Here is a 26,591-nt window from a genome sequence, read left to right as displayed (position 1 = left end):
ATCTAAAATAATTTTACAAAAACATGTATCTTTTGTATCCCATCAAACCAAAGTGATGGTGGTTTTCTTGTAAAGACTGTAGCTTTAATAGTTCTATGATTTGGAGTTCTATTCATTTTCCCTCAGTTTAATACTGTCTTCCCATTTAACTAGAAATAATTAATAAGGATGAAATTTTGGGGCAGGAAAGGACTTTCGAATTCATCTAGCCCAAGAGAACATTTTCTAGTAACTGATGGGCTGCTTGGAGCGCCATCACTCTTTAGTGATGGTTGTCCTAGGCACTAGAATGGGGAGTAACAGTACCAGTGCCATTCCCCATTAAAGAATTTACAGGGAGGAAAACTTGGGTCAAAGAGGTTAAGTGGCTTGCCCAATTTTCTCTAAAAATGTAAGTTCCAAGAGAGCAAGGACTTTATTTCATTCATTATTCCATCCTCAGACCCAGAACAGTGGTCAACACTTGGTAGAGGCTCTATAAATATTTAGGGAGTAAATGAATAAATCAGTCAAATGAACAAATGAACATAAGTGCAGCCAAGTCAGGATTTGAGTGTGTCTCTCTTTCGCCCAACATATTCCATAATTTTATAATGTGCCCCACGCTGCCCAAGCCAAATAATTAATAGTTTCTTTTCATTCAGATCCTTCTCCCAAATCCATTTCTCTGGCTAATCTTAAATGAAGAAGTTAGGTAGAGAAAAGTGATCCTTATGGCATAAACCCAAAATGCCAGTTTGGAATCCCTTGGCCATTGTGCTTGTTCTATTTTCTCAAATTTTATAGCAAGAAGAGGCATTAAATATAACCTAGTGCAAGCTCCTTCATTTGGAGACAAGAAAAGTGTCAGTGTCTTGTTGAAGGTTGTATAGCTAATAAGAGATCCAGGTATGACTCAAACCTGGTGTCCCACTGCAAACCAATGGGCTTTTTCTTAAACCATAGCACATCTCACAAGTCCTCCCAGAGAGAACTAGGCATGATGTTCAGCTGGCATGCCCCTGTGTGCCTGCACTGGTTATCAAAATACTGAAATACATCCATATGGGTTAGATGACTGGTGTTGCCTTGGACATCCAAGGCCCCCATCCACTACCCACCCTGGCTTCTCCTTCAGAGTAGAGTTTGGCACAGCAAGGATCTCCAGTACCATCCTGCTTCAGCACCAGGGCCAGCACCCGAGAGAGACTGGGGCCCCCACCTCAAACTATCTGTTAAGTATTTTGAATATCACCCTGAGTGGGGTGGCTGTGGGGACGTTCTCCGGTTCAGCAGAGTGATCAGAGTCCTGACATGGATCCTGGCTCTGGGGAGCATCCCGTGTCCATGTGCCAAAGCCCTATTCAGGATGAGCTTCAAATACACCACAATGATGCAGCTGAGGCCCTCAGTCCCTTAGTGGAGAAGTTACAGATAGTCTTGAGGCAAGAAGTAACTGTGGCTAACAGTTTGTAAGGGGAACCTGGAAGAAAAGGAGCTAAGATTTTCCAAAGCAGAGAAGTAAAGTTAGGATGCTGATAACTCAGTCTGCTTTCCAAACACAGGACACTGAACAGGCAGTGGCGATCAGGAGTTTTATTTTCCTTAAAGCCAAAGCCTGAGAACACAAACTCCATTTTCTAGCAAGTATGATTTAGGTCAGAACTCCCCCCACCCCCCCACCAAGGGGTACTATGTGAGTGACTAAGGAAGTCTGTAAAATATTCAACACCAGGAGTCATAGGAATAAATAAATTCTACTCCCAGTAATTTATCGTCCAAACATATTTATTTTCTGCACAAAGATACATGTCCAGGGATGTTTGGTAAACCTTGTTGTTAATAGTAAAAGACTAGAAATGACCTGCATGACCATCAGCAGAGGCAGGTTACATAAATTATAAACTGTCAGGCAATGCAATACTAAGGAACTATCGAAGAGAATGGGGCTGTGTAGCATGGACTGCCGTAGAAAAAAAAACCTCTGCTGTGTTGTTGATGAGCACAGGTTAGAGTCTACGGTATCCTCCTCCATGTGTATGGAAAGAAGGGGCTACCAGTTTAAAGCCTACATGAGCAGAGAGCATCTCTGGAAGGGGACACAGACACTGGTGTTACTGAGTTTGCCTCTAGAAATAGGACCAGAGGAGTGGGTGGGTGGGAATTTACTCCTCCCCCAAACCCTTTAACACTCTGATTTTTTTACCGGGCACCAGGTATTACTTTTTTGGCTGCAGTGGAAGAGAACACCATCTCTGAGCATTTTCGTGCAAGCGGGGAGAAGGAGCCGGCCACATTCAGAGGCCTCCCCACCCTGGACGCTGCGGGGCGGTTCAATCCACTTCAAAGAGCAAAGTCCAGTGGGTGAGGAAAACAGGGTGATTCATGTCGGTAAAAATTCAACTTAGAAAAAAGCATATTCCTTCCAATTTAGAACCTGGGTTAGGACTGCATTAGCATTTTTCAGAGAGGCGGCATAGCCAAGTTGAAAGAATCAGGAACTGGATTCCATTAAACAAGTTCCCTGAGCCTCAGTTTTCCCCTCCGTAAAGAGAGGAGGAGGATCCTGTCCTTCCCATGGGACTGTTAAGATTAAAGGAGACACTGTGCATGGGAAAAGTGGTTTGAAAATCATAAAGGGCAATGCAGCTGCTAGGCATTAATTAGTGGTATTACTAAAAATTCAGACTACTGTGATTAACTGGTGGGAAAAAAAAGAACTGCCTCTTTTTTTTTTTCCCTAAAAGTGTCAAATGTATAGTTCTTAAAATTACAAAAAGTATCATTATGCCATTGACTTGAATTGTCCCACTGAATAAACTGAGACTTTTCACAGAGGCAAGTAAAGTCTGGCTCCAACATGTGACTTAATCTTTGATTTTGTTGTAACGGAATTTTGTTATAAGAAATCCCACTTCCAATCCATTGGGTCTGAAGATAAGAATAAATTTTTAGTGAAAGGAAAAGAGAGTGGAAAAGAAGGAAACTGCCATGTTCCACAGTTTCTGACCTAAGAGGGTAGGTCAGGAAAACGTTCATAGTGGTAGGACAGAACACTTACTACACCTTAGCGTGACATTTGAGACCCTCTGAAGTGTGGCCTCCAACCTGCCTTTCCAGTCTGCTCTCCTGAATTGCCCATCTCACACCAGAGACTCTACTTGAACAAATAATCTCTCAGGTGCTGCTACTGCTGCCTGCAGCAAACACTGTGCATCAACCTGCCGGGCGCCCCGGCTCCCTAAGCACAGACCCGGCCTCCGAGCCCTTCTCACACTCTGCTCAAGGTGGTCTTTCCTGATCCCTCTGAGCTGGCGTGCAAGATGAAACACATCTGCCAACCCTCACACCAAGGGACGCAGGCTCATCCCCGCTCCCCCATCAGTCTGTATCTCCTCCCCTTTGCCTGGATGTCCTTCCTCCATTCCTTTATCTGACTCTGAAAACCTGACTCATCCTTCAAGGTTCTGTCCAAATGTCACCTCTTCTGTGAAGAACCCTAGCAAAGCAGACTGCTCAGTAACTTTTTCCAATTAATAAGTGACTTAAATAAATAAATAGCTTCATGACATCACCCGGCAGTATAGCTTAATGCTTAGGTGTGGTGTGTAGGGGCCAAAATACCTGGGTTCAAGTCCCAGCTCCATCATTAGCTGTGTGATCTCAGACAAGTTACTCTACCTCTCTGAGTCAGTTTCCTCCACTGTAAATAACGACAGTAGAGCACTGGGCAGATTAAATTAGATACTTGCACAAAGTGCTTAGCACAGTTCCTGGCACATAGCAAGTGCTCAGTAAGGGAAAGTGGTTGATACTATTGGTAGCTGTGTTTACCTCCCATATAACCACCTTAAAGAGAGGGAACCATGTCTGCATCTTTGAGCCTCCAGACTTGGTACAGAAATTGGTACATGATAGGTGTTCAATCAGTTTTTACTGAACTGTACATGATACACATCATAAGGGGTGGTGGGTATCAACAGAGAATGGTTGGGAAGGAAGTTAATTTCTGATGTGGGAATCCAAAAAAAGAAGAAAAGAGAGAGAGAAGAAAAGAAAAAAAGCTTGTGGGGAAGGAGTGGAAATTGGAGGGGGCTACTGAAATATGAGACTGATTTTTGCCGGGAAAACATGAAAGGAGGCAGTGGGGGAGGAGGAGTGTTGGGGAGGAGCAGGGAGCCAGGGAAAGCAGCTGCCGGTAAAAGGGGCTGCTTTAGCCAAAGCACGGGGGAGGGGGAATCACAGACTCAAGCTAGAGGGCAGGTACAGGGCAAGGGTGAACTCAGGTGTGGTTGCAAAGGAGGATCACCGCAGCTTCACCAGCACAGCCCTAACAGGCTCCACTTGGAAGCCTGAGTGTGTGCGGGCCCCGAGGAGGGCACACAGCTGCCCCCCAGCCCCACATGCTCCCCGCTGTAGCCATGAGAGGATGTTGTCACAGTGTGACAGTCACACACAAGCTAAGAAAGAAAGGGTCCTTGCCTCTTGACTAAAAGCATCCATCACTCAATCAACAAACAGTTACCACGTGCCTGCTGTGTGCAGGGTGCCACGTCGGGCACTAGGACTAGACAGACCAGGATCCTGGCATTACGGAGTGTATTCTAGTATGGAGACACTCAATAGGAATAAGCCGTTAAATATATGAGGAAATAAAAGGTGGATACGGATGGGGCGGGAGCAGCAGGGGTGGGGCTGCTGTCTTAGATAAGGTGGTCAAGGAAGCTGCCTCCAATGAGACGGCATTCATGCAAAGATAGGAATGATCTAAGAGAGCAAGCCACGTAGTCATCTGTGGGAGGAGCGTCTTAGAGGACAATAAAGCAAATATCCCAAAGTGGGAATGAAACTGGTACATTCATGAGACACAAGCAGGAACAGGAGGGCAAGGGGAAGCACGGCAGGAGATGAGGCCGGCAAGGGGACGGGGACAGATTCCACAGGCCGCGCTAAGGGCCGTGGCTGACCCCTCCTAATGTGATGGGAGGAGGCACCTGCAGGGGGTGCTGTGACCTGCTTGCAGCGACTGCTGTGTGGGGAACGAGGGTAAAGCCGGAAGACCATTTGCAGGCTAGGGCTGGAGTCCAGACAGGGACAATGGTGGCTTTGCCTAGGATGCCAGCAATACACGTGGTGAGTAGTGACTGAATATGCAGTATGGGCTGAAGATGAAGGCAGCTGGGCTAGCTGCCTTCTCACAATAGGACGTACGTCCAGGTGCGTCCTACAGCCACCAGCCTGTGTGGTTGATTTCTTTCTCTGGGTGAGCTCATGCGTGAGTCAGGCACATGTGTGACTGGTGAGGGACAGCAGCTACCTCCCAGTACCTCCCCCAAGGGAACAATGAGCGGACCGCAGACACAGTGTCCCTAGCCACTGATGACCCACAAGCCCAGAATAAAGCAGGAACAGGTGCATTGGAAGGGCATGTGGCTGAACCATGGCATTTACGTGTCCTGAAAGGCTGCCGGCTTCTGATCTGGGGTAGGTTTACTCAGCAGGGCCAGACAGAAGTAAGTGGCACCTCCACCGAAAATCAGATCACTGCATGGTCTTGGCAAAGGAGGTAAGCGGCAGCGTGTCTGGACACGCACAGCTCTGGCCCCAGGAGCCTAACCTCAGGCTTTGGTGGAGGGGCACTCCATCCATGCTCATGGAACATCGGCACATGGGGACTCGGCTCTCTCTCTTTATAAGAAAAAAGGAAATGCGAGCAAGTCAGGGGGTACTTAGTTCAGACGCAGAGCTCTCGTAGGATACAGGGCACTTGACACAGAAAACGTCCCCCTACACCCTGCACCCCCCAGCGGAGCTGGCTGCAGACTGTGCCGAGGCTAGGCATAAAAGCTCCCCTGCGGTGCCCTAATGCCACCGTGTTGTTCTGACTGACTCTGGTTCTTCAAGAGCCGAATAAAGAAGCCCCTGCTGGGAACAAGCCAGAAGCCGGGCCCCCTTCCCTCGCACAGCCCGTACCAAGAACAAAGGTCGCAGACACTTTGCAGGGCTGTTGCAGAGGCTCTTTTGATTTGTCTTTTTCAGAGACGGAGAGGAAGTGCTCCCCCTTTTTTGGGTGAACAAATCACAGCCCTGCGAGCAGCTGGTTTTGAGGGTAGCCGAAGCCCCCTCCCCGCTACTTCCAGTGACTCTGACTCTTAGAAAAGGTGTTCCTCTGCGTTATGCTTCTATTAGACTAGTTCTCACCCCAAAAGTAATAGTCTGAAGGAGGTGGGGAGAAAAAAAATCCCACTGTGCTGTTCCCGAGCCCTGTGAATATGGGAAGGAACAACAAAAGGAAGAAAAGACGTTTCACATTTTAAAGGCCTCTTTGGGCGCCCTAAGAACTCGGCTGGTTCGTAAATGACTTCATTTGAAAACTTCCAGCTTGCAATTCAGTCATTCTTCAGTGAGAAATATGTGATTTGCCAAACATGAAATGGAATCATTAAGCCCTGACAAAATCAATCGGAGGCAAGGCAAAACTGGCTGCGTGTGCCCCGTGCTTCCTTCTCCTTAACAAGTGAGGTATCCCTGCGGAAGGCATTCCAGAAGGATGCTAGCATGGGGTTCTGCCTGGAAGAGGGCTGCACGCTGATCACCACGACACCTGCAGCGCGACGATTCCAGACGTTTCGTTGCTCACCCCACCCTCCCCTCAACACACACACAGAAAGGGGATTTGTCCTCTGCTAGGTATCTCTGTTTTTAAAGCACTGCACCAACACGAGATAAACCAGACACAGAGCAGGGCTATTGAAAAATGCAGGATAAAATTGTATAGAACTATGCACACTCAGGAAAGTGCATGTAAAAACAGGTGTAATCTGAATAAGGTCTGCAGTCTAGTTAACAGTATCAGACTAACATCAGTTTCCTGGTTTTGATATTGTACTTTAGTTATGGAAGATGTCACAATTAGGGGAAGCCGGGGGAAGGATATAGGGAACTCTCTCCCATTTTTGCAACTTCCTGCAAATCTATAATTATTTCATAATGAAGTTTTTTTTTTTTTAAATGCCACATGTATTGGTTCTATGGCAAGTGGCCTCTGACCAGCAATAACACGGGGTTGCTCTGGCCCTTTCAGTTTCCATTATATGTAGGGTGGTTTGGGGGTGGCCCCAGGAAATCCTCACTGCCATTGTTTTCACTGTGTCCTGAAGTCACCTTGCTCCAAACCAGTCCTCTTGGAGACAAGGAGGTGTCAGGCACGTCCCATAGAAGGGTCTGCTGTCACAGGCCTGTGGATTTCCTCCACCCACCAAGTCTGCCTGGGGTGTTCAGCCCCTGCAACTCTAGATCCGAGTACCACCAGCTCTACTCCTGTTCCAGAGGGTCTCAGCTTTAAGGTGCATCAGAGTCTTGGGAATGTATTTTAAATGCTGGTTCCAGGGCCCTGCACCCCACAGATCCTGGCTGAGGAGGTAATGGATGAGGCCTGGGCATTTGCATTTGCAGCAAGAGCCCTGGGTGATTCTGTTGCAGGTGGTCCTAGGGTCTCACTTTAGGAAATGCTGCCCAGACTCCAGATGAGCTCCTGGGAGCATGCCGGGGTAGGCTCTGCAGGATGGGGAGAGGAGCTGGCAGGTGCTCAGATTCCACCTAGCAAGATGCCCCAGGTACCAACAGAGACAACTTCAGTCCCCTTCTTCTAAATGCACAGAGCTAGAGATCTCCAACCCGGGGCTTAAAGAAGGCTGAAAAAGGGCATGGAAACCTCCTCTATTGGTCTTGGGACCATGTGACATTTAGGATAAAATACAGAGTTTGCATTCTGTTATCATGATGGCTACTTTTTACTGAGTACTGATTACGTGCTAAGCAAATTACATCTCATTTAATTCTCTCAATGCTGCCCTGAGAGAATTGTTATTTATTTCCCCCATTTTACAGATAAGGTAACTAAGACTGAAAGTTCCAAAGTTACACAGGCACAAAGTGGCAGAGCCAGGAGTTGAACCCAGATCAACTTGGCTGCAAAGCCAATGCTGCACTAAAACTGACACTTGAGGGTTTTTTGAGGGAGACCAGGTATAACCGAGCAGGACCCTGTGGAGCCTTCCCGGGACAGACCCTTCCTCCATATCCTCCTCTTGGAAGTACCCAGATAATAGCATCTCATGTATATTTTCTGAATTTTTTAGATGCTAAAAACCACCACCAAAGGGAAGAAATTGCCCACTTGATGATTGAGAACACGTGGCCACCAGACCTTCTGGGGCTTAGGGGTTGATCGTGCTGACCTCCTTGTTACCCCAACACCCCAATTAGAGGATTGTGCATGAGTTGATCACATACCCTGAAACCCACCTCCCTTACCTGGCCTTTAAATATGCTTTGCTGAAACCCTTCGGGGAGTTTGGGGTTTTCCAGGTTTTCTTGAACACAAGCCACCCCACCCTCCTTGCTCGATCCTGCAATAAACCCTTCTCTGCTCCAAACTCCGACGTTTCGGTCTGTCTGGCCTCACAGGGCACATGAACCTGCATTCAGTAACACAGTGGATGGGGGTCGGGGGAGAGGAGGAGGACTTTCCAGATCCTTGTTTCCGTGTCATTAACACTCCTTTGCAACGTATAGCAGATCCAAGCCTCTCAGGGTCCTTTGTCCCTGTCTTACCTCCATCTTCCATCCTCTTCTCTCCTACTTTCTCTTCTCTGCACCTTTTCACTTTTCCCCTTTGCCCCCAAAGTCCAAAATTACAGATTCCATCTCCCTTGTATCCCCCACTGCTAATACAAGAACGTGTCCCTGCCCTCCTCTTATGACACAGGCTGTCTGAAGAAATGAGAATTGGGTTCCCAGCAAGGCAAGTGACCTACCATTCTCAAGAGGACACTGGGGAATCTTGTTTGCTCGCAGGTTCCAAATATAATCCATGTTCCACTCAAGGCACACTTGATGATCTTTGAAAGGACGTTCGAAAGGTGGGACGGTCTTCAACAGAGTATAATTCTTTGCTACAGCGTGTAGCAAGTTTTCCTCCCATTTAACATTCAAGTCTCCACCGCTATGTTTGTGAGTAATCCAGGCGCGCAGTATCACCGCAGATACCGAAATGGAGTGTCTGATGAAATAATCATCTCTGTAAACCATGATGCTTGGAAATTTCACACGTACTATTTGTGTCCTGCTGGTGTGAAGATGTTTCTCATTCTTCCACCTTTTTTTGTACACGGGGATGCTGCTTCTGAACTCAGACGAAACAACGGCTTCCAGGTTGACAACACAAGGCTGAGAGCATAAATACTCAACCGAGACTTCAGAAACGTTGCGGACATTTCCTTCAAACACAGTGAAATAGATAAAGTCTTTGTAAGCGACGCTCTGTTCAGCTCTGGGTATCACCGACGTAGTCAGGGAAGTCTGCCTACCCAAAGACGGTACAAAATTCTAAAAAGAAAAAAAAAAAAAAGAAATAGAGAAAGTTTTAAAATTATCATATTAACAGATACGTGAATCATTATTTTCCTGGAAGAAAAATATAGCCATTTACATAATGAAACTAATGTGGAAGATAAAAGATGCCGAAACCAGTACTGAACAATTGGAGAAAAACCAGCATACACACAAATGAAGATTAGACCACATTAAACTCTCTCCCCAGACTCAGGAGCATCTGCTGATCAGAATGTGACTTTCAAAGCTACGTGGCAATCATTCCAGAGTTGGTTTCCAAATGGAGGAGCTGGTTCACGACAAATCCAGCAACAGTGAATCTGCCTTAGAGTGAAAGAGGCAGCCCAGCTCCAGACATTTTCAAACTATTGTCCTGACATCAGATGGTGGTCAGATGCAGCCAAATCAAAGGGCAGGAGAAGGGTTCAAAGTGCACCCGTGAGGAAACGTATCAGGGACGCCAACCCAGCCCCTCTTTCTCCCTAAGTCCTGAGCCAGGACAAGTGTGCATGACAAATGGACTGGCAGGAGGTTTCCATTGCTCCAAATCAGACACCGTCAGGCTTGGACCACAGACCGTGTTGTCTGAATCTTTCACCATGGATGGCGCCACATATGCCAAGAAAGATTTTAGCTGCCGGTTTAATTATCTAGTTCCTAAAATGACGAAGCCTTCTCAGTGTGGACATTACTTCCAGAAGTCTGGGAAGTTTGGTCATAAAATCAAGGCAATGTTTTGAGCAGGAGGCATGGATGTATGGATGCTAAGAGCTCTTCTAAACGTGACTTTGTGATTTAGGCATCCAAATCACAACAGCAAAAATGTTAGCCCACTTAACACCCATTAAAATGGCTATTATTATAAAAATAATTTAGAAAATAAAAAGCATTGGAAAGGATGGAGAGAAACTAGAACCTTGTGCATTGCTGATGGGAATATAAAACGATGCAGCCACTGGAAAGAAGTACAGCAGTTCCTAAAAAAATCACACACAGAATAACCATATGATCCAGTAATCCCACTTCTGGGTCTGTACCCAAGCACTGAAAGCAGGGACTAGAAGAGATATGTTCATAGACTTACAGCCATGTTCACAGCAGCATTACTCATAATAGCTTGAAGGTAGAAACAACCCAAATGTCCATTGATGGATGAATAGATAAACAAAATGAAGCAGATTACACACAATGGAATATTATTCAGCCTTAAAAAGGAAGGAGATACTGACACATGCCATCCTGTGGATGAACTTTGAGGACATTATGCTGAGTGAAATAAGCCAGTCACAAAAGAGTGAATACTGTCTGATTCCACTTATCTGTGGTACCCAGAGTAGTCAGATTCACAGAGACGGAAAGTAGATGATGGCTCCCAGGGCCTGGGGGAGGGGGATGGTGCACTGCGGTTTAATGAGTAGAGAGTTTCAGTTCTGCAAGATGAAAGGAGCTCTGGGGATGGATGGTGGTGATGGTTGCACAACAATGTGAATGTACTCAATGGCACTGAATTAGACACTTTGAAATGACTAATATGGTAAATTTTATGCTATGAATAGCTTTACCGCAGTTTTAAAGAAAAAGGTCACTGTGGTCTTCTCCAAAGAAGGAACGAATAGGGACCCCTTTCTTCAATTCTGTCATAGGGCTATAGGGGAGGCCAAGGTGGACTCATGTTTATAAACAGCAGTGACACCAGGCAGAACCTGGCCAGGGTTCCAGTCAAACTATAAGCAAACCCTAAGGGAGCACAGAGGCAGTGGAGAGTGATTTGCCGGGACCGGCTTTATGGAGGAAATGGCATCTCAGTTGAACTTTGAGGAATCAAGAGAAGTTCTTTAGGTAGAGAGGCAAGGGGAGGACACTGCAAGTGGTGTGAACAGCTTAAATAGGAGCAAGAAGGCAGGGAGATACAGCTGTATTGGGGGTCTAGCAAGCAGCTTGGTTTGATGAGAGACTAGAAGAAGGGTAAAGACATAAAAGGACTTGGGGCTACGAAGATGAAAGAGAGGCAGAATCCTGGCTCTGGAGGACACTGAATCTTAGCCCAAAGAATGTGGATTTTTATTCTACTGACAGCAAAGAATTGATGAAGGTTTCTATAAAAGGGGATGGTGTTTCTATTTTAAAGCACTGACAGTCAATTAGAAACAAGACTGACAATCAAGAAAAAAGAGAGAACGACATTGTTCATTGATAAGGAAATTCTCACTTAGAGGCAAACTGAAATTACACTGAAATACTATTTTGAACCTATTAGATTCACAGAGATCAAAAAGTCCAAAAACACATCGTCCTGGCCTGAGTGGGAACGCATGCCTCTCATGAATTGCTGGTGGGAGTGAGGTCTGTGGATATCAATCAGGCTGTATCTATCACAAGTGTAAATGTCCCTATCCTTTGGCCCTCGAATTCCTCTCCTAGGATTTTCTCCTACAAACATACACCCTCAAACTTGTGCAAACTCATGCACAAACAATTTTTCACTGCAGCATTGTAACAGCAAGAGATGGAAAACCTAAATGCCCATCAAGAGAAGTCTGGATCAATAGATTATATATAGTACACCCGCCCCTGGAGTACCACACAGCTATTCAAATTGGGAAGATTTTCATGTCCAGATAACGGGATAACCTCCAGTTTTGTTTGTTTGTTTGTTTGTTTTAAGCAAGTTCAGAAGTACAACTTGGCTTTTAAAAAAAGGTGGTGGGGATGGGTAATACACATTTGCTGCAGCACACACAGCACTGGCTGCTCACATAGAAAAGGACAAGGTGACAAGGGGAGAGGGCAGGAGATAAATCTACACTGTCTTTGCTTATTTTTTGAATTTTTGTACCACATGAATATTTCCCCCAAAAAAGTCGAGGCGGCAGGGACAGAAAAGCAACAGTCCTAAAAGATGAAAATGGAAAATGCAGCTTCTCCAAATGGCAGGGGCAGGACAGAAGAGCTGGCCATGCCTTTTGATTAGTCATGGGAAACCTGTGGGATGAACTATGCAAAGAGGTGGGTAAAGTCCAAACTGCCTGCCTCCGCCAGGAGGGATCTAATCTTTTTATGCTCTCATTTAGAACTCCAAATTACAGGAGAGGAAACAAAAATAAAAATAACATTATAATTAGAAGTAGAGAATGTCAGGGCAGGTGAGTGTTTGGTGACGAACCAGCCCGCCTCATGTTTCGGATGAGGCAATGGGAACCCGGAGGGGATGTTCTCCGACGTCCTCCAGCTGGAGGTTTAGCGGAGGCCAGCCCAGAAGCCCGGCTCCGTTTCCTCCCGCCCACTCTGACACTCTCCACCCCGTAGCACACACCAAGAGAGGGAAAAGTTGCCATTTCCAGGCTGAATTCTGCTTTCGTAGGAAAAGAGTGAGAGCCAGCTTTTGTCCACGAGCGGCAGTTTACCTCTACGGCCAGATATGCTGAGATGCGGGCCCCCTTCTCAAGATGCAAATCAAGCTGTTAAGCCCACAGCAGAGTTCAGCCCAAGCCAGAGACTGGAGCTGATGGAAGCTGGACCAGAACAGTGCTGCTGGGTGGCCGGCTCTCCCTGGTCCAAACGCCCCCAGCGCTTCCCTTTCTCAACCCTTCGGGAAGGAGATGTTTGCTTATTTAGTGAGACAATAGGAAGCAGAGTCCAGGATATGCTGTGGTAGATTAAATATCCCATTGTGTTCTTTCTCACAGAATGACTTAAAACCGCTTCCTCATTCTTTTCATGTATACTTTAAAACCTCACCCAGGCCCCATTCTCCCACTTCGATTTTTTAAATCATATATATATATATATATATATATATATATTATTGCTGATGCTAGAAATTCCAGTGAAAACATCTTTGAAACAGAATTCCAAGGGGAAAAGCGATCTGATGTCATGAAATTTCACTGGAAAGTGCAGTTAATAATAGTCACACTCATTTGTTTACGTCTTATTGCTAGAAATGCACCGGCCCGCTTTTCCGAGTTAAGTGCAATTTCACTATTGTTTGGTGACCCACAACTTTCCAGACCCCAGGTTCAAGCTCATCTCTCTGCAGCTGGATGGTGAGAGATGAGAATGAAGAAGGTATGGGACACCTGACTGTGTATTTTCTTCTGGGTCTTCCCTTTAAATTCTGTTTTCAAGGAAATCTCTACACACTCAGATGAAGATAATTTTATTTTCACCCGCTTCAGAGTCTCATATGAAGTAAAAGCAAATCCCAGGTTGACGGATGCCAGACATCTGCTCTCCAGAGTGGGAGCCGGCAGTCATACTAAGCATTCAAGTTGAGATGCTTTGTAACTATAAAAGATACACTGGATTTCAAAGACTGAACATAAAAAAAGGTTGGAAAAATAACTCATTAATAACTTTTAAACTGATTACATGTTGAAATGATAAGATTAGGATACAATGAGTGAAATAAAACACATTACTAAAAATTAACTTTACCTGTTTCTATTTACTTGTTTTGTGTGGCTGTTTTCTAAAATTTGAAATGACATATGTGGCTCAAATTTGTGACTCACATTATATTTCTACCGAATGGTACTTTTCTAGATTTGAGGTCAGCAGACTTTTCTTGCAAAAAAAGGGGGCCATATGGTAATTATTTGGAGTTTTTAGGCCACTCGATGTCCATCAAGAAAGCAGGCATTGATAACACACAAGTCAGCGAGCGTGGCTGTGGTCCAGTACGACCTTGTTTACAGGTAAGGGTGGCTGGCCTGCTAGGCGCAGGGGCCATAGTTTGCCCAAACTGCTGCTCTAGATTATCAAGCTTTTATTCTAGACAGTTTGGAAGAAAACAAAGTGACAGGAGTTATGCATTTTAAAGGAATAATCATATAGGAGAAATGAGATGAATAGACCAATCAGGCATCATTTCCCATATGTGTAGTTGATGGGGCTTGATTTGTTATTTTGCCCAGGGTCCCTCGTGGCAGTGTTGACATCTTGCTAATGTTTCTTTCAATAAAGATCTAAGCAGGATGAGAAGTTGGAGTTAGGCTGGGCAAAGAGATCAAATTCCATGGATAGGTTATTTGCGAAGTGGGAAAAGCATGAGTGACAGCTGGAAAAGAAGAGCAACTTCAGGGATGGGGCGATGTTCTTAATAAGATGGCTGTGCTGGCCCCAAGGAGGACCCCAAAATCACTGCATGTGGCTTGAGGCAAATGGCCTAAAAGTCCTTCCAGAAGGCATTAACAATCCTGAGTCTTGTGGGCACCCATGTAACACAAGAAGCTGGCATTGCGTGAGTTGGAGCAGACCCAGTGGGCAGCTGCTTCACCAGGAGTTGCGGCTACCTCTGTTATGTACAAAACCAACACCGATTAGCAACACATCACATTCTAAATATTGATTAAGCTGAAGCTGACTTCCTGGCTCAAGTCATGTGTGTGGTTATGAGCTATTTCCTGCCAAGAATATAAGGCAATTAACTTGAAGAGTTTCAGCTACAGGCATGACACGTGTCCAACCTTCATAGGTATTTTCACATGCCAGGTTGCATTAACATAAGCTAAAAATCACCCAAACGTCCCTTTGTGTAGAAATTATAAAGTCAGAGTCCATGTCTTATTCATTATCATGTCTCTGGCTTCTAAGGTAGAGCTTGGCACCCAGTAGAATTTGGAGAAGTGTTTCTTGCTGAAATAAAGCACTGGGCAGGGGCACTTCTGCTGAGCACCTGGTGGTCCGTCTCAGGTCGACTGCCCCCCAGCCCTGGAGGCACCTGCATATAAACCAGAGGACTGAGTTTCCACCACACTGCCTGACATTCACAAGTCTTTTGGGAGGGGGCCCTTGGCACTTCTCTGTTTTCCATCCAGCCTCATTAATCCCTTTCCAAAGAGCCCTCACCCTCTGGCATCTCATTGGGTCCCTCGGGGTCAGCGCTGACTTGGGGGACTGTGAGGTCAAGGAAGGGGGCATTCTGGCACCCATCCTGCCCCTTCAGGGTGAACTTCTCTCAGCTACCGAGTCCCTCCACACCTTTCAGACAACTGCCCTACATTCTAGAACTTTTCCATTTCTCCACACCAAAAATACAAATTAAAATTTAAAAATTTCTGATCCTTCCACCTCCTGTGGGACTCCTGCTCATCTGGCAAGTTCATGCATGTTAACGTGATCATGAGAAAGCACTGTGGCAATGTCACGTTTCTGCACTTCTGTGCCAGTCTCGCGGAGACGATGCCTTAAAAACAAAGGCCAAATGCACTGCAGCTGTAAGCAAGATATCTGGGGTGCAAAGGGCATTTCTGTGCCCTTTCAAATTATGCCATTCAAGAAGCCACATAGATGTTCCACCTCGGAAGCTACTGGCCTGCTCTGCATACAGTGGAGCTGGGCTCTGAGAGGTGCCTGAACCCTCAAACATCTGCTTATACCAGGAGGCCCTAATCAAAGTCAAATTTGACAACATCCCACACAGTCACAAAACACAGATTCCTTTGTCTTTGTGTAATTGTGTATGCCTTGTAATTTTTTTTTTTAAAAAAGGAAGAAATGGGTCATTTAATGTGTGTTCCTGATAAAAGACCCATAATTGGAGATCTAAATGCATTCAGTTCAGCCTGGGAATCAAGAAACAGATTAACTTACGTATCTTCTGGATAGAAAAAAAAAAAAATCTATCAATAGTGCCCAAACTTCTTTAGCATGAATGCATCTGATTCCTTTAAACAAAATCAATAAGAAACTCTATTCAAATAACCTTCCCTTGTTCAAAAGAGCTGAGAAAACTTGGCTCTTCTCTCTATATGATTCCCCTGTTATTTAAGGAAGGGACAGAGAGATTAGAAAATCTTAATTCATTTGCGTCTGTCTACAGGAAGTTCATTTACACTTACACGTGTATGTGGGTAAATCTGATTGCAAACAATAATTGACAGTTTTTCTCATCTCTGCCCATTCCACCCCATGGTCACCGAAGAAAACCTTGGCTCATGAGCACTTTCTCTCCCAACTGGCTGGATCAAACTTTCCATGGGTCAAAAAGGTAATTGTATCAGCTTAAAAACCCTTCTGATTTCTGCTGAAATAAGCAAAAATTTTGTTTACATTAACAAAGTGTGCAATTAAACAGACTGGGCATCAATATGGACTTCGAAGTCAAGATGCACCTTGGGACACATTTCCCAGCCAAATAGTGTGCCTTCCCAACCTGAGAGCTGGCTAAAGAAGGGCCACCACAATAATGATCAATGCTCCTCATTGTCATCCTCTCCCCTCTTCAAAACTGTGTGATATGCTATTTCTTTCTAACACAAATCATACAAGGAAAACTACATTTTGGTTCAGTTTAATTTCACTGAGTACCTACTCTAAGCCGGGCACTGGGATGTGCAGAGTAAGTTTTTCTTCTCACTCACTTCTAACCTCATCCTCTCCCACTGAATTTCACAGAACTTCTTCCCTCTCACCTGCTTCTCACAATAGCCCCCTGAGGGACCCAGCACTCCAGTTTTATAGCTGAGGAAACAGAATGGATTCAGAGAGTGTTGGAAACTCGCCCGAGAACCACCAGCTACTAAAAAGCAGAACCAAAACTCAAATCCACAGCTGCTGACTCCAAAGTCAGTGATGGTGTGCTTCCTGCCTTCCAGAAACACCCAGAATGATGCCCTCAACTCACCCACTTAACTTCTACACCTGTCACTGCTTTCTGGCTACAGGTGGGGGAATCCTGGGACTTTGCCCATTCCCGTTTTGAAAATGGGGGGTGAGGAGCTAAAATCCCATGAGGTCCCTACACCTTGTGTCTGGGGAGGGTAGACATTATCTTACACACGCGCGCGCACACGCGAACACACACACACACACACACACACACACACACACACACACACACTGCACTGAGCCAACTCCCCAGCTCCAGTGAGCCCTTCTTCGAGTGAGGCTGCGAGACAAACAAGCCACCAAAGCAGAACACCCTCTGCCCTCTGTAATTCCTCACGTCCTGCACACCCTCCTGCCCCGGGTGCTGTTCCCCAGGGAGTGGGATGAGCCAATAAACGGGGTACCAAATTCACATCAGGCTATGTGTGGTCTATGCCAGCCGATCCATCTTCTCCCTGCACTGCCTGGGTCCCTTCTCCTTCTCTTCTACTTTTCCTCCAGCTGCTCCGTTCCGCCAATTCGTGGCTCCTACACTTTTGCCCACAGGCAGCCAAAAGGAAGAAAGGGCAAGAGGCAAATGCCATCGCTTGGGAGATTTTAGGGGCTCTTGTCGGGACGAATGTGGAAGCTACTGGCTGATGTGAAGTTTGAGAATGGCTTCTGTATTTCAAATATCCCTGATCACTGTCACACAAACTGGATAATTAAGGGTCTCTATACCTTGTTGTGAACTTCCGAGGTCCCGTGTTACACAAAACAAGGAGTTAATGAATACTTCTAGAGGGTAACTGATGGTCTGTGGCCACTTACAGAGAATTTCGTACAAGATTCTGTCACAGCCACTGTCTGCTAATGAGCCCCACGTACATCTGGGCCACTAATGCCCTCTTATTTCTTTGTCCTCTGGTTGTCTCACAAAAGCAAATACCCACTCGGAATATTTCAGCTCTACAGCTGACATCAATACCAGCCATTGTGAGATCTGTTTTCTCATTTAAAGAAAAAAATTATACATTCGAGACCAGAGTTCGGAATAGACAGAATTACCTTCTACAAGTGCCATTGTCACAGAAGGGGCGGGGCAGGCTGTTCTAGCCAAGTCTGGAGGACGTTAAGAGTTACTGATGGATGAGAACAGCAAGGGACTCTGTTTGGCAGAGCAAGACCAGCCCGGACCACACCACTCAGCACCCGGGACCTCAGTGGAAGCAGTTTCCATTACCCTTGGCTTTCAAGGCCCCCACCGTCTCTGAGGAGCCTCTCTGCATCTTAACCTTTAGTGACCTCAGAATTTTTTTGGCAGCTGCCGGAACCCGGGATCATGTTTTCAGAAATCTGCTTGGCATCGTTCCGTGACTTATCTTTCAGGCTTCGTCACAATTATTCATGCTTTGGCAGTATCCTAGCTACAGTCACAGTCCTGTACTTGGGCTGCTGCTGAAGGTTACTCTGTCCCAGCCAACGGGGGATGAATGTGTCCATCACCTTAGGACCCTGGCTTCAGGAAGCATGCTCCCCACGAGGCCAGGATCTTCAAGACATCTATGTAGAAAGCCGGTGTCAAACACCAGCCCTTATGACAAGCAAATAGGTAGGGATGACACGAAACAGGAATCGGTCCCCAAATCACAGACAATTTGTCTTTGGAATACATTCCAAGGCACACCCGGCTCTACACTTGGACACATGTTCATACGAACTCAAGTGCTAAACTCTGCTGGCTGCCTCTGGATTATATAAGGGCTTCGTCCTTCACCTCTGAATTGCGGATGGCAAATATCTTCTGGTTTTACCTTTTTATTTTCTCTCTCTCTTTGACATCCTGAATGTACTCTGTGGCCCGGGCTTCCTGCTTTGCATATCTTAGGCTACTTTAGACATAACCTCACATCCTGGCCAATTTCACAGTAGCTGCTAATTTAGAGAGCTTTGCTAATGGCCTATATACCTATGAATGAGGGGAATGGGTTACAAGCAGGAAAATCTAGAAGGCAATATGCTAGCATGGCTAAGAACTGAGGCTCTGGAAGGAGACAGACTTGGGTTTCAATCTTGGACTACCTGTGTGGCCCAAGGCAACTAACTTAACCATTTCTGAGCCTCAGTTACCTCATTTGAACGAGGATCATAATAGCGCCTATCTCACTAGGTTAATGTTAAGGTTAACATTGGATAATGAATATAAATAGCCTAGCACAATGCAAACTATTGTTATTATTATTATTAATTAGGCTTCCAAATTATGGGGTAGCTTACTTCCTCCAGTGTCTCTATTCTCAGGTCCTGCCTAGCTATTCTGTTCCACTTCTACCCTCCACCTGTCCACCCCCCTCCCCTGACCAATCACTTTCTCTAGGAAATATTCCTTGATGCACAACATATACATGATTATGCATCTCCTCAGTGGTTTCATGTTTTTCATGCATTCATGCGGACATTTTATATTTTCCCCAGTTTGCAATTGAACTTCTCCAAGGTCAAGAAGGCTTACCTGTCAGCAGTTTCTCGGGCAGCACATACTTCTAGAGCAAAATCCCTAGCAAATGGCTAGACCTTTAGGACAATAGGTGAAGCCCACTTTCCAAGTCACACTTTTACTTCCCTAGATTTTGCAAAACTTTCTTCTCCAATTGCAAAATGGCTTTCTTGTTTAGCCAAGTCTTTTTTTTTTTTTTTTTTTTTTTTTTTTTTTACAGTAGCATATCTGAAGCCCATCTGAAGGAAACCCACATAGTCAGGGAGCACTGACATTTCCCTCTCCATGAGAGTTTCCAAATCCATTCCTTCCCTGTCTGCCAAGATACGCATCCACGCTCTGGTTACTTCCCACATTTACAGTATTTTCTATAATCTCTTTTCCGAGCCCTACCACACCGCTTCAGGAACTCACCATAGTCTGCCCAAAGCCCCATTTTTCTCCCCTGTGTGATCTGGTCTCTCAAATCCCCGTTGGTCCACACAGAACTTTTATACTTGCTCCATCATCTGTCTTTGCTCCCACGGACCACTTAGGCCCCATTGTTCTTGTTACTCTGATTTCTTGCAACTGTCAAGAAGCGGTCTTTCCTGGCCAGGTCTTGGGATTCCCTTGTGGAACGTTCCGACCGCTCATACATTAATGTTTCACACACTGCTCTACTACATCATTTCCGCCTCTGTGGGTAAACAGTGCCTTGTGGACGGGAATCATCTGTTTAAACTGAAACCCTGCCATTTGTTATGACAGTTTTATTTATGAGCCTGTGTGCTGTAACCCTGTGGCATAAATATTAAATAATAATATCTCCTGGGTAAAAAAAAATCATTCATGTTAACTGACAACTTCTTATAAAAATAGGAACTAAATCCAACCACAAAATCTGGTTCTGGCTTATTTTACAATATGAGGAAAAGCATGGATTGCTCAACAGGTAGAAGCAAAAGTAGAATTACAATCTACATTTTTACATCTTCTCGCTTCAAGACATGAAACATCTAAGAAGTAAAGAATGTTAAAAGAAACTTGGGCTGGGTGACAAATATCTTTGGAATCAAATTCGAATTCCTGCCAGTGTCTCCTAAGCAGTTTTTAGCCTCAGAGAAGACAGATTCGGAATAATGACAATGCCACATTAATGAAAAAGAATTCTGGATAATGACACTGCTCAATTTCTTTTTCTTTTTAGCATTCCATGAATTTCCTATTACATCAGTTTCATGATTCAGCATTTTCCATTTCATTTATTTACAGTAATATATGGCGAGATAACCCAAGGTTTCTGCAGGATCCCGGAACATAAGGTAGGCTGGACAGAAAGGGTGTCACCTTCTGTAAATTTACTATTGTTTAGGAGAATTCCAAGCAGAAGCAAGCAAGCCATCAAAGGAAATGAGGAATATTCCCCCACCTTGTTCTGAGGGTCTAAATTACTCTGGTATTTTAAAAGAGTTGGTTTTGAAAAATAGGTTACTGTCATTTAGTTGAAGACTAAAACAGAAGCCAAGAAGTGTGCAAACAGTAAACTGGCATGCATGAGCCAAACGTGTTCTCTGAAATGACAATGTTCAAGACGCAGCTGAAGTCAGCAGTCTGGCGGTAAGCGTGTTGCAAAAAACTAGATTTCTTTCCGGCATCCGCAACTTGGTTGGAGTGACCATGGAGGAGTTGAAGAGCTCTGGAAATACGAGGCTCATCGCCGGGTGCGTCGGTAGAAAACGGTCCGGGCCATGAGGACCGGGTGGAAACTAAAAGGAGGGTCGAGGCGGGTGGCGTTCGCAGAGAGAAAGAGGCGAAGTTGGGCACGGGAAGGAAAGGAGCGGCGAGAAGATTGTGAGGGAAGCCCAGGACGGGCAGGGAGGGGGCTGGAGACCCGCGCGCGGCGAGGAGGGGAGGAAAAGCAGGGTAGAGAGGCTCCCAGGTGGAGTCGGGGACAGGACTGGGTCTCGAGGGGAGCCCGACACGGGTCTGGAATGGGTCTCGGAGGAAGAGGAACGGACGCCGGAGAGAGCGGCAGCGCCGCAAGTCCGGTACACGCACCCCTCTCCGCGCCCCGGGTACGCATCCCAGGTGCCGGGACTGCGCGGGGTGCAGTGGCGAGGTAGAGAGAAAACTAGCCGCGCCGTGCCCGCCCGCGAGGCGGAGGTCTCCGGCCGCCCCTACCGCATCCCCGGGGCCCCGCGCGGAGGGGAGGACCCGAGCAGGGTCCGGCGCTCACCAGGTAGCAGAGCAGGAGCAGCGCGCAGGCAGGGCGGCCGCCGAGGCACGGGGGGGCGCCGCCGCTCGGAGGGGCCATGGCTGCGGCCCGGGGGCCGACCGCGGGCGGCGGGGGTTGCTGCTGCTGCTGCCGCCGTGGCCACCCGAGCCCCGCGCAGCGCCGCTGCGATCCGGGCCGGAACAGGTCACCTGGTGCAGGGACCGGCCCCCGCCCGAGGCGCCACCTTCCCGCCCGCCCCCGGCCGGGCCGGCCGCCGCGCGCGGGGCCACCTGCCGCCGCCGCTGCCGCCGGACCCGCCGCCGCCTCCACTGCCGCTCCCGCCGTCGCCGCCCCCGCAGGCCCAGCCGAGCGCCGGCTCCTCCCCGCCTCCCGGTCCCCGTCCCCTCCCTCCGCTCCGCTCCTTGCCCAGCCCGCCTCCAGGCAGCTCCCTCCGGCCCCCAGGCCTCCACCCCTGGGGGCAGCCGGGGCCCCGCAGGTGGGGACCGACCCCGGTCCGGCCCCCTGGCCGCCGCCCCTCGCTCTGGGCCGGCCCCCCCTTTCCCTTTCTTTCCTTTCCTCCCCCGCCCCCTTTCCGCTCTCTTCCTCCCCATGATCCCGCTCCCCTCCGTTTCCCTCTTTCCCTCACCCCAGTTCTCTCACTCTCACCTCTCTCTTCGTAACCCCGCTTTTTTTTTTTTTTTGCACTTTCTCCTTTCTCTCCCTCTCAGTTTCCTCTCTCTCCTCCCTCCCTTTCTCATTCTATTCCTCTCCGGCACATCCCTTCTCTCCCACCCACTCCTTTGGCGGGTCGCGCAGCCCAGTTCCCGCCCGTGCAATGGGTTTTTGTTTGGTGGCTTTTTTGGCGAGGGCGCCATTCCCGCCCGGCGCAGGGCGAGTGTGCCCCCTGGAGTTGCGCCACGCAGCGGCCCAGCTTCCATTCCTTGAGGATGGATTTTGACCCCTGCCAACAAACACCTGTCCACCTACAGGGGTGGGGCCGTCTCCCTGCAGACATATTTTTAGCCCGGGTTGTGCCCCACCCTGCCGGCTGGTTCGTGGCACGTTCTGGATGCTTCTCGAGGGTTTTGTGCGGGGCTGGCGCCGCCGCCGCCGAGCTCTTTGTTTTAATTGTCCAGAGTATCAGCGCCCAAAGCGGCTTTGGATTTGATTTGCATCCCTGGGCCACGGCTTCCACTTTGGACCGAGAAGAAAATGAATTAATTAGGCCAATGCAATTGCGCTCAAGCCCCAAGTGAAAGGGGTGAGGCTCTTGAAGTGCGCGAACAGCTTTAAAAAACATATATCCGGGTGCATCTTTGGCCCTGGGGACACAGATTGGGACTGGCTGGTTGCCAACTCGGATTCCGCCTCCAGGCCAGGGGTCCTGCTCGAGGGATCCCCAGCTCGCGCCAGCTCTGTGCTCTGGGAAGCGCGTGGCTGGGTCTAACAGCTCAGACAATTTGCTTGGGCCGCTCAGCTGCTCTGAAACAGTTAACTCACCTTCGAAAGTTCTCAGCGGCTTCCCTTTGGCACTGGTGGATTTGTGCGGATTGGAACTAATAATAGATTGGGAGTCTGAGAGGACTCAGCCCTTTTTCCCTGTGGAAGGGCCACCACAGCAGGCCAAGTCCCGACCCCGACGGGCCTCAGGAGAGGCTGGTGTGAAGACAGGATGCCCTGGGTAGGGGTTAGACCAACTCTGGAATCCCCTGTGCCTGCATATGCCCTCAGACATCTCAGTACAGCCCTGGCCACACTTAGCAGCTTGGCTGAGTCATCCCTCACTTTTTTTAGGTCACCTAAGGGCTGTGGCCCTGGGTCAGGCTCTAGGCTCCGAGTCACTCGCTGCAAAGTAATGGCTTCTGTCAGTGGTTCTCAAACTTCAGCCTGCATCCTAGTCACCAGGAGGGCTTGTTAAAAGACGCATCTCTGAGCAACCTGGCTCGAATTCTGGTTTCATTTGGTCCTGGGTGGGGCTCAAGAAGCTGCCTTGCTAACAAGCTCGTATGTGATGCTACTGCTGGTTCTAGAATCACCGGCTTATAAGAAAGGGTCACATGGCTCCTCTCTCATCCAGCAGCCACCACATTAAAGTGTTTGAGGGTTTCTTTGTTTGACCACCCCTTGTCCCACTTCCACAGACCCAAAGCACTTAAAATTCTCCCGTGTGATGTAGAAAAACATTTATTCCATCAAGTGTCCCAGGGGATAAAAGATTTGATGGCTTTGTCCCAGATCGTGTCCATATGTTTTTTTTAACGTTAGGTCAAAGTATAGACAATACTTTTTAATGTATGTGGAAGGGAAACTGTTCCAGTTCCAAAGAACAGGGTTTCGTAATATTTCTGGGGTTTCTACCTGTATTCCTGGCCTCCCTCCGGGTTGTCTCTCCTCCCTCATTGCACACGGTTTGGGTTGGTCTTTAGGGAACTGAATGCTTCCCTCAGGTTGTTTGTAATCAGAATTCATGGAATCGAAATTTTCAAGCCTTATGAGCTTTAAGGGTTTGAGTTTACCTAACTGTAGTCCCTGTGGAGACACCCCACAGGGGGCTGGGCTATTTTTAGCATGATATCCCCAATGTCTCACTTCCTCATCTTCTGCTGTGCTCCTACTGTGCATCTGACACCACCCACAGGTCCTGGGAATCCAGAGAAGCCGCAGGCTTGCGGAAAACTGACCAAAACACAATCTGATCCTCTAAAAGGACTTTCAGGTTGGTCTGTGGCCCAGGTCCCGGGATGAGGGGGGGGGGGCGGGCACGGGGGATGGGACTGACTGATTAATTCTGTACTGCAGAGGGGCAGAGAAAGAGAAGGTCAGGATTTCTATTCACAGTGGAGTGTGCCATTTTGATCCAGAAGACAGAACCCATTATTGCCCTTAACTCCCCTCTAGACGTTTTTGGCAGTAATTGGAAGGGTGTGGTCTTATTTCAGTAGAAGTCCCCTGATTTAAAATTAGTCTTCTTTTCTATTGCCCTGTGGGAGGACTTAAAATTCCACCATTACAATTCATTGGCTTGAATGAAGTTGTAATACTCCACTAAAACACGTAGGCCCCTGGGGAGAGTGTGTTAATCTGGTATCACTCATTACCGACAACGTGTAAGTCAGTTTATCTTGTCCCCTGTAAGGAGACAGTGAAAGAACAACACCACACCTCAACACAGGACAGGACGCAGGCAACAGAGTCTGGAAGGAGGAGGGCAGCCTTGCTTATCCAAACTCAGTGGAGGGGCATCCAGAGGCCTGGAGGGTGAGGGGCCAGGGAGAATCTGCCTGCCTGGATGGGCACCGAATAATATCTGAGGCCAGTCGTTCTGACATGGTTTGAGAGCAGATAAATCTCAGGGACCAAGGCACTTGGCCAACTGTTAACTTGCTGAATAAAAATATTTAAGCCAACCAACCAACAAAAACAGTATCATTTATCAACATTATTTCATTAAAAAGACAGGGCACTTTTATGAGCGAAAAATTAGGAACGACCTAACATCATAATAAAAGACGATCCTTTAAACTGAATATAATTTCCTTATGAAAAACTCCTAACTTGTCTTTGTCTCATTTAGCTATGCACCAGTAGAAACTTACCTTCCAACTGGTGTTGACTATGGCTGGGCACTTGGAAACCACATTTTTAAGTACTAAGGATGTGCAGGGTCAAGAGATCTGCTCCTGCAGAAACAGCTGACCTCGGGGTTACAAGAGGTGGGTGGGGAGGGCACCACGTAGGAGTGAAGAATGCTCTTTCTATCCCTCTCCATAAATGCCACCAGTTCTAGGGAGCCTCCCTGGTCAAAACTTCAATATCTTGTAATAATTTGAAATAAATATCTATAATGGAAACACAACCTGAAATGTATGTATATAATCACTTTGCTGTACACCTGAAACTAACACAATACTGTAAACCAACTATACTTCAATTTTCAGGGCCACTAAATAAAAATATATACATATGAAAAAAAAAAACCCCTCAATTGGTCATTTCTCTTTGCTCCCACTGAGCATTGCCTGTAGCAGTTTAATCCTGCTTTACACCATAGTTGGTTTCTTGGCCAGCTCTCCTCCCCAGGTAGGTGACAAGCCCTTTGAAAGCTTGTTTCTGAATCAGCCCTGTGTAGTCCCCCTTTGCCTTGCATAGAAAGGCCTTAGACAGATTCACTAAATAAAATTGAACCCATCATCTTCCTTTTTCATTTTTCCTTCCATCCTCCCTTTCTTGTCTTCCTCCCTTCTTACTTCCTTCCTCCTTTGCCTTTTTCACTCCTGACTCTCTCCCCCATCTTCTTCCATTAGAACACAACTTTTCCAGCAGTCAGGGCTCTCTGGAATCCTGCAGCCTCCTCTCTCTTCTGTCCCCCTCTGCCTTTCTGCAATTTCAGATATTCATAATAAAGACGAATAAACTGTGACATTTGCCTTTTACATCAAGATAGAAGAGAAGAAAACAGAAGTAGAAGCGGGGACTGCCATCAGGCAATGCTATCTCATTCCGACCGGAAGACCATGACCTTCTTTCTGCCAAGGGTGACCTTCAGGATCCAGCTAAGCCCTACACACCATTTTTAACGTTCAGTACTTCTGTTTTTCTCCTGGCACCTATTCTTTACCTTCCCTACATCCATTTCCTATCTCTCTGTTCTTTCCGTTTTGTACTGTCTGTATTGACCAATTACCTCCCAATTCTTCCTACCTCAGAACATCCCACCAGGTACCATCCTCATGTCTTGGTCCCCAGACCTTATCTTTTGAGCCTCAGGTCTGACTCTGCAGACTCTCCTCCTGTGCCCGCAGGGCCCCTACTCTGAGAAGTTGTAATGAAGAGAGAATGGATGCTGTTGTGTAACCTCAGACTTTTTCCATGTATTTCTCTGGGAATGCTGAAGATCTCGGAACTGCTCGGTCTGTAGCTCCGAAATGAGCT

The 26,591-nt window shown here is 47.0% G+C and overlaps 1 protein-coding gene across 1 annotated transcript in view; it reads right to left on the bottom strand.

Annotated features, from left to right (window-relative positions):
* Window positions 1-21,975, bottom strand: part of SEL1L3 (SEL1L family member 3) — a 97,972-nt gene extending 75,997 nt beyond the window's left edge. The window contains exons 1-2 of the mRNA XM_074349618.1: window positions 21,681-21,975; window positions 8,799-9,369 (exon numbers count right to left, since the gene is read on the bottom strand). Of these exons, the coding sequence (XP_074205719.1) occupies window positions 8,799-9,369; window positions 21,681-21,758 (649 nt within the window). The 5' untranslated portion in view covers window positions 21,759-21,975. The remainder of the gene's footprint in view (window positions 1-8,798; window positions 9,370-21,680) is intronic.
* Between the last annotated feature and the right edge of the window lie 4,616 nt (window positions 21,976-26,591).

This window comes from Camelus bactrianus, chromosome 2 (genome assembly GCF_048773025.1).
Source record: "Camelus bactrianus isolate YW-2024 breed Bactrian camel chromosome 2, ASM4877302v1, whole genome shotgun sequence".
Classification (NCBI taxonomy): Eukaryota; Metazoa; Chordata; class Mammalia; order Artiodactyla; family Camelidae; genus Camelus; species Camelus bactrianus.
Note: the sequence above shows the minus strand (reverse complement) of the source record. Positions and strands in the feature narration are given on the sequence as shown.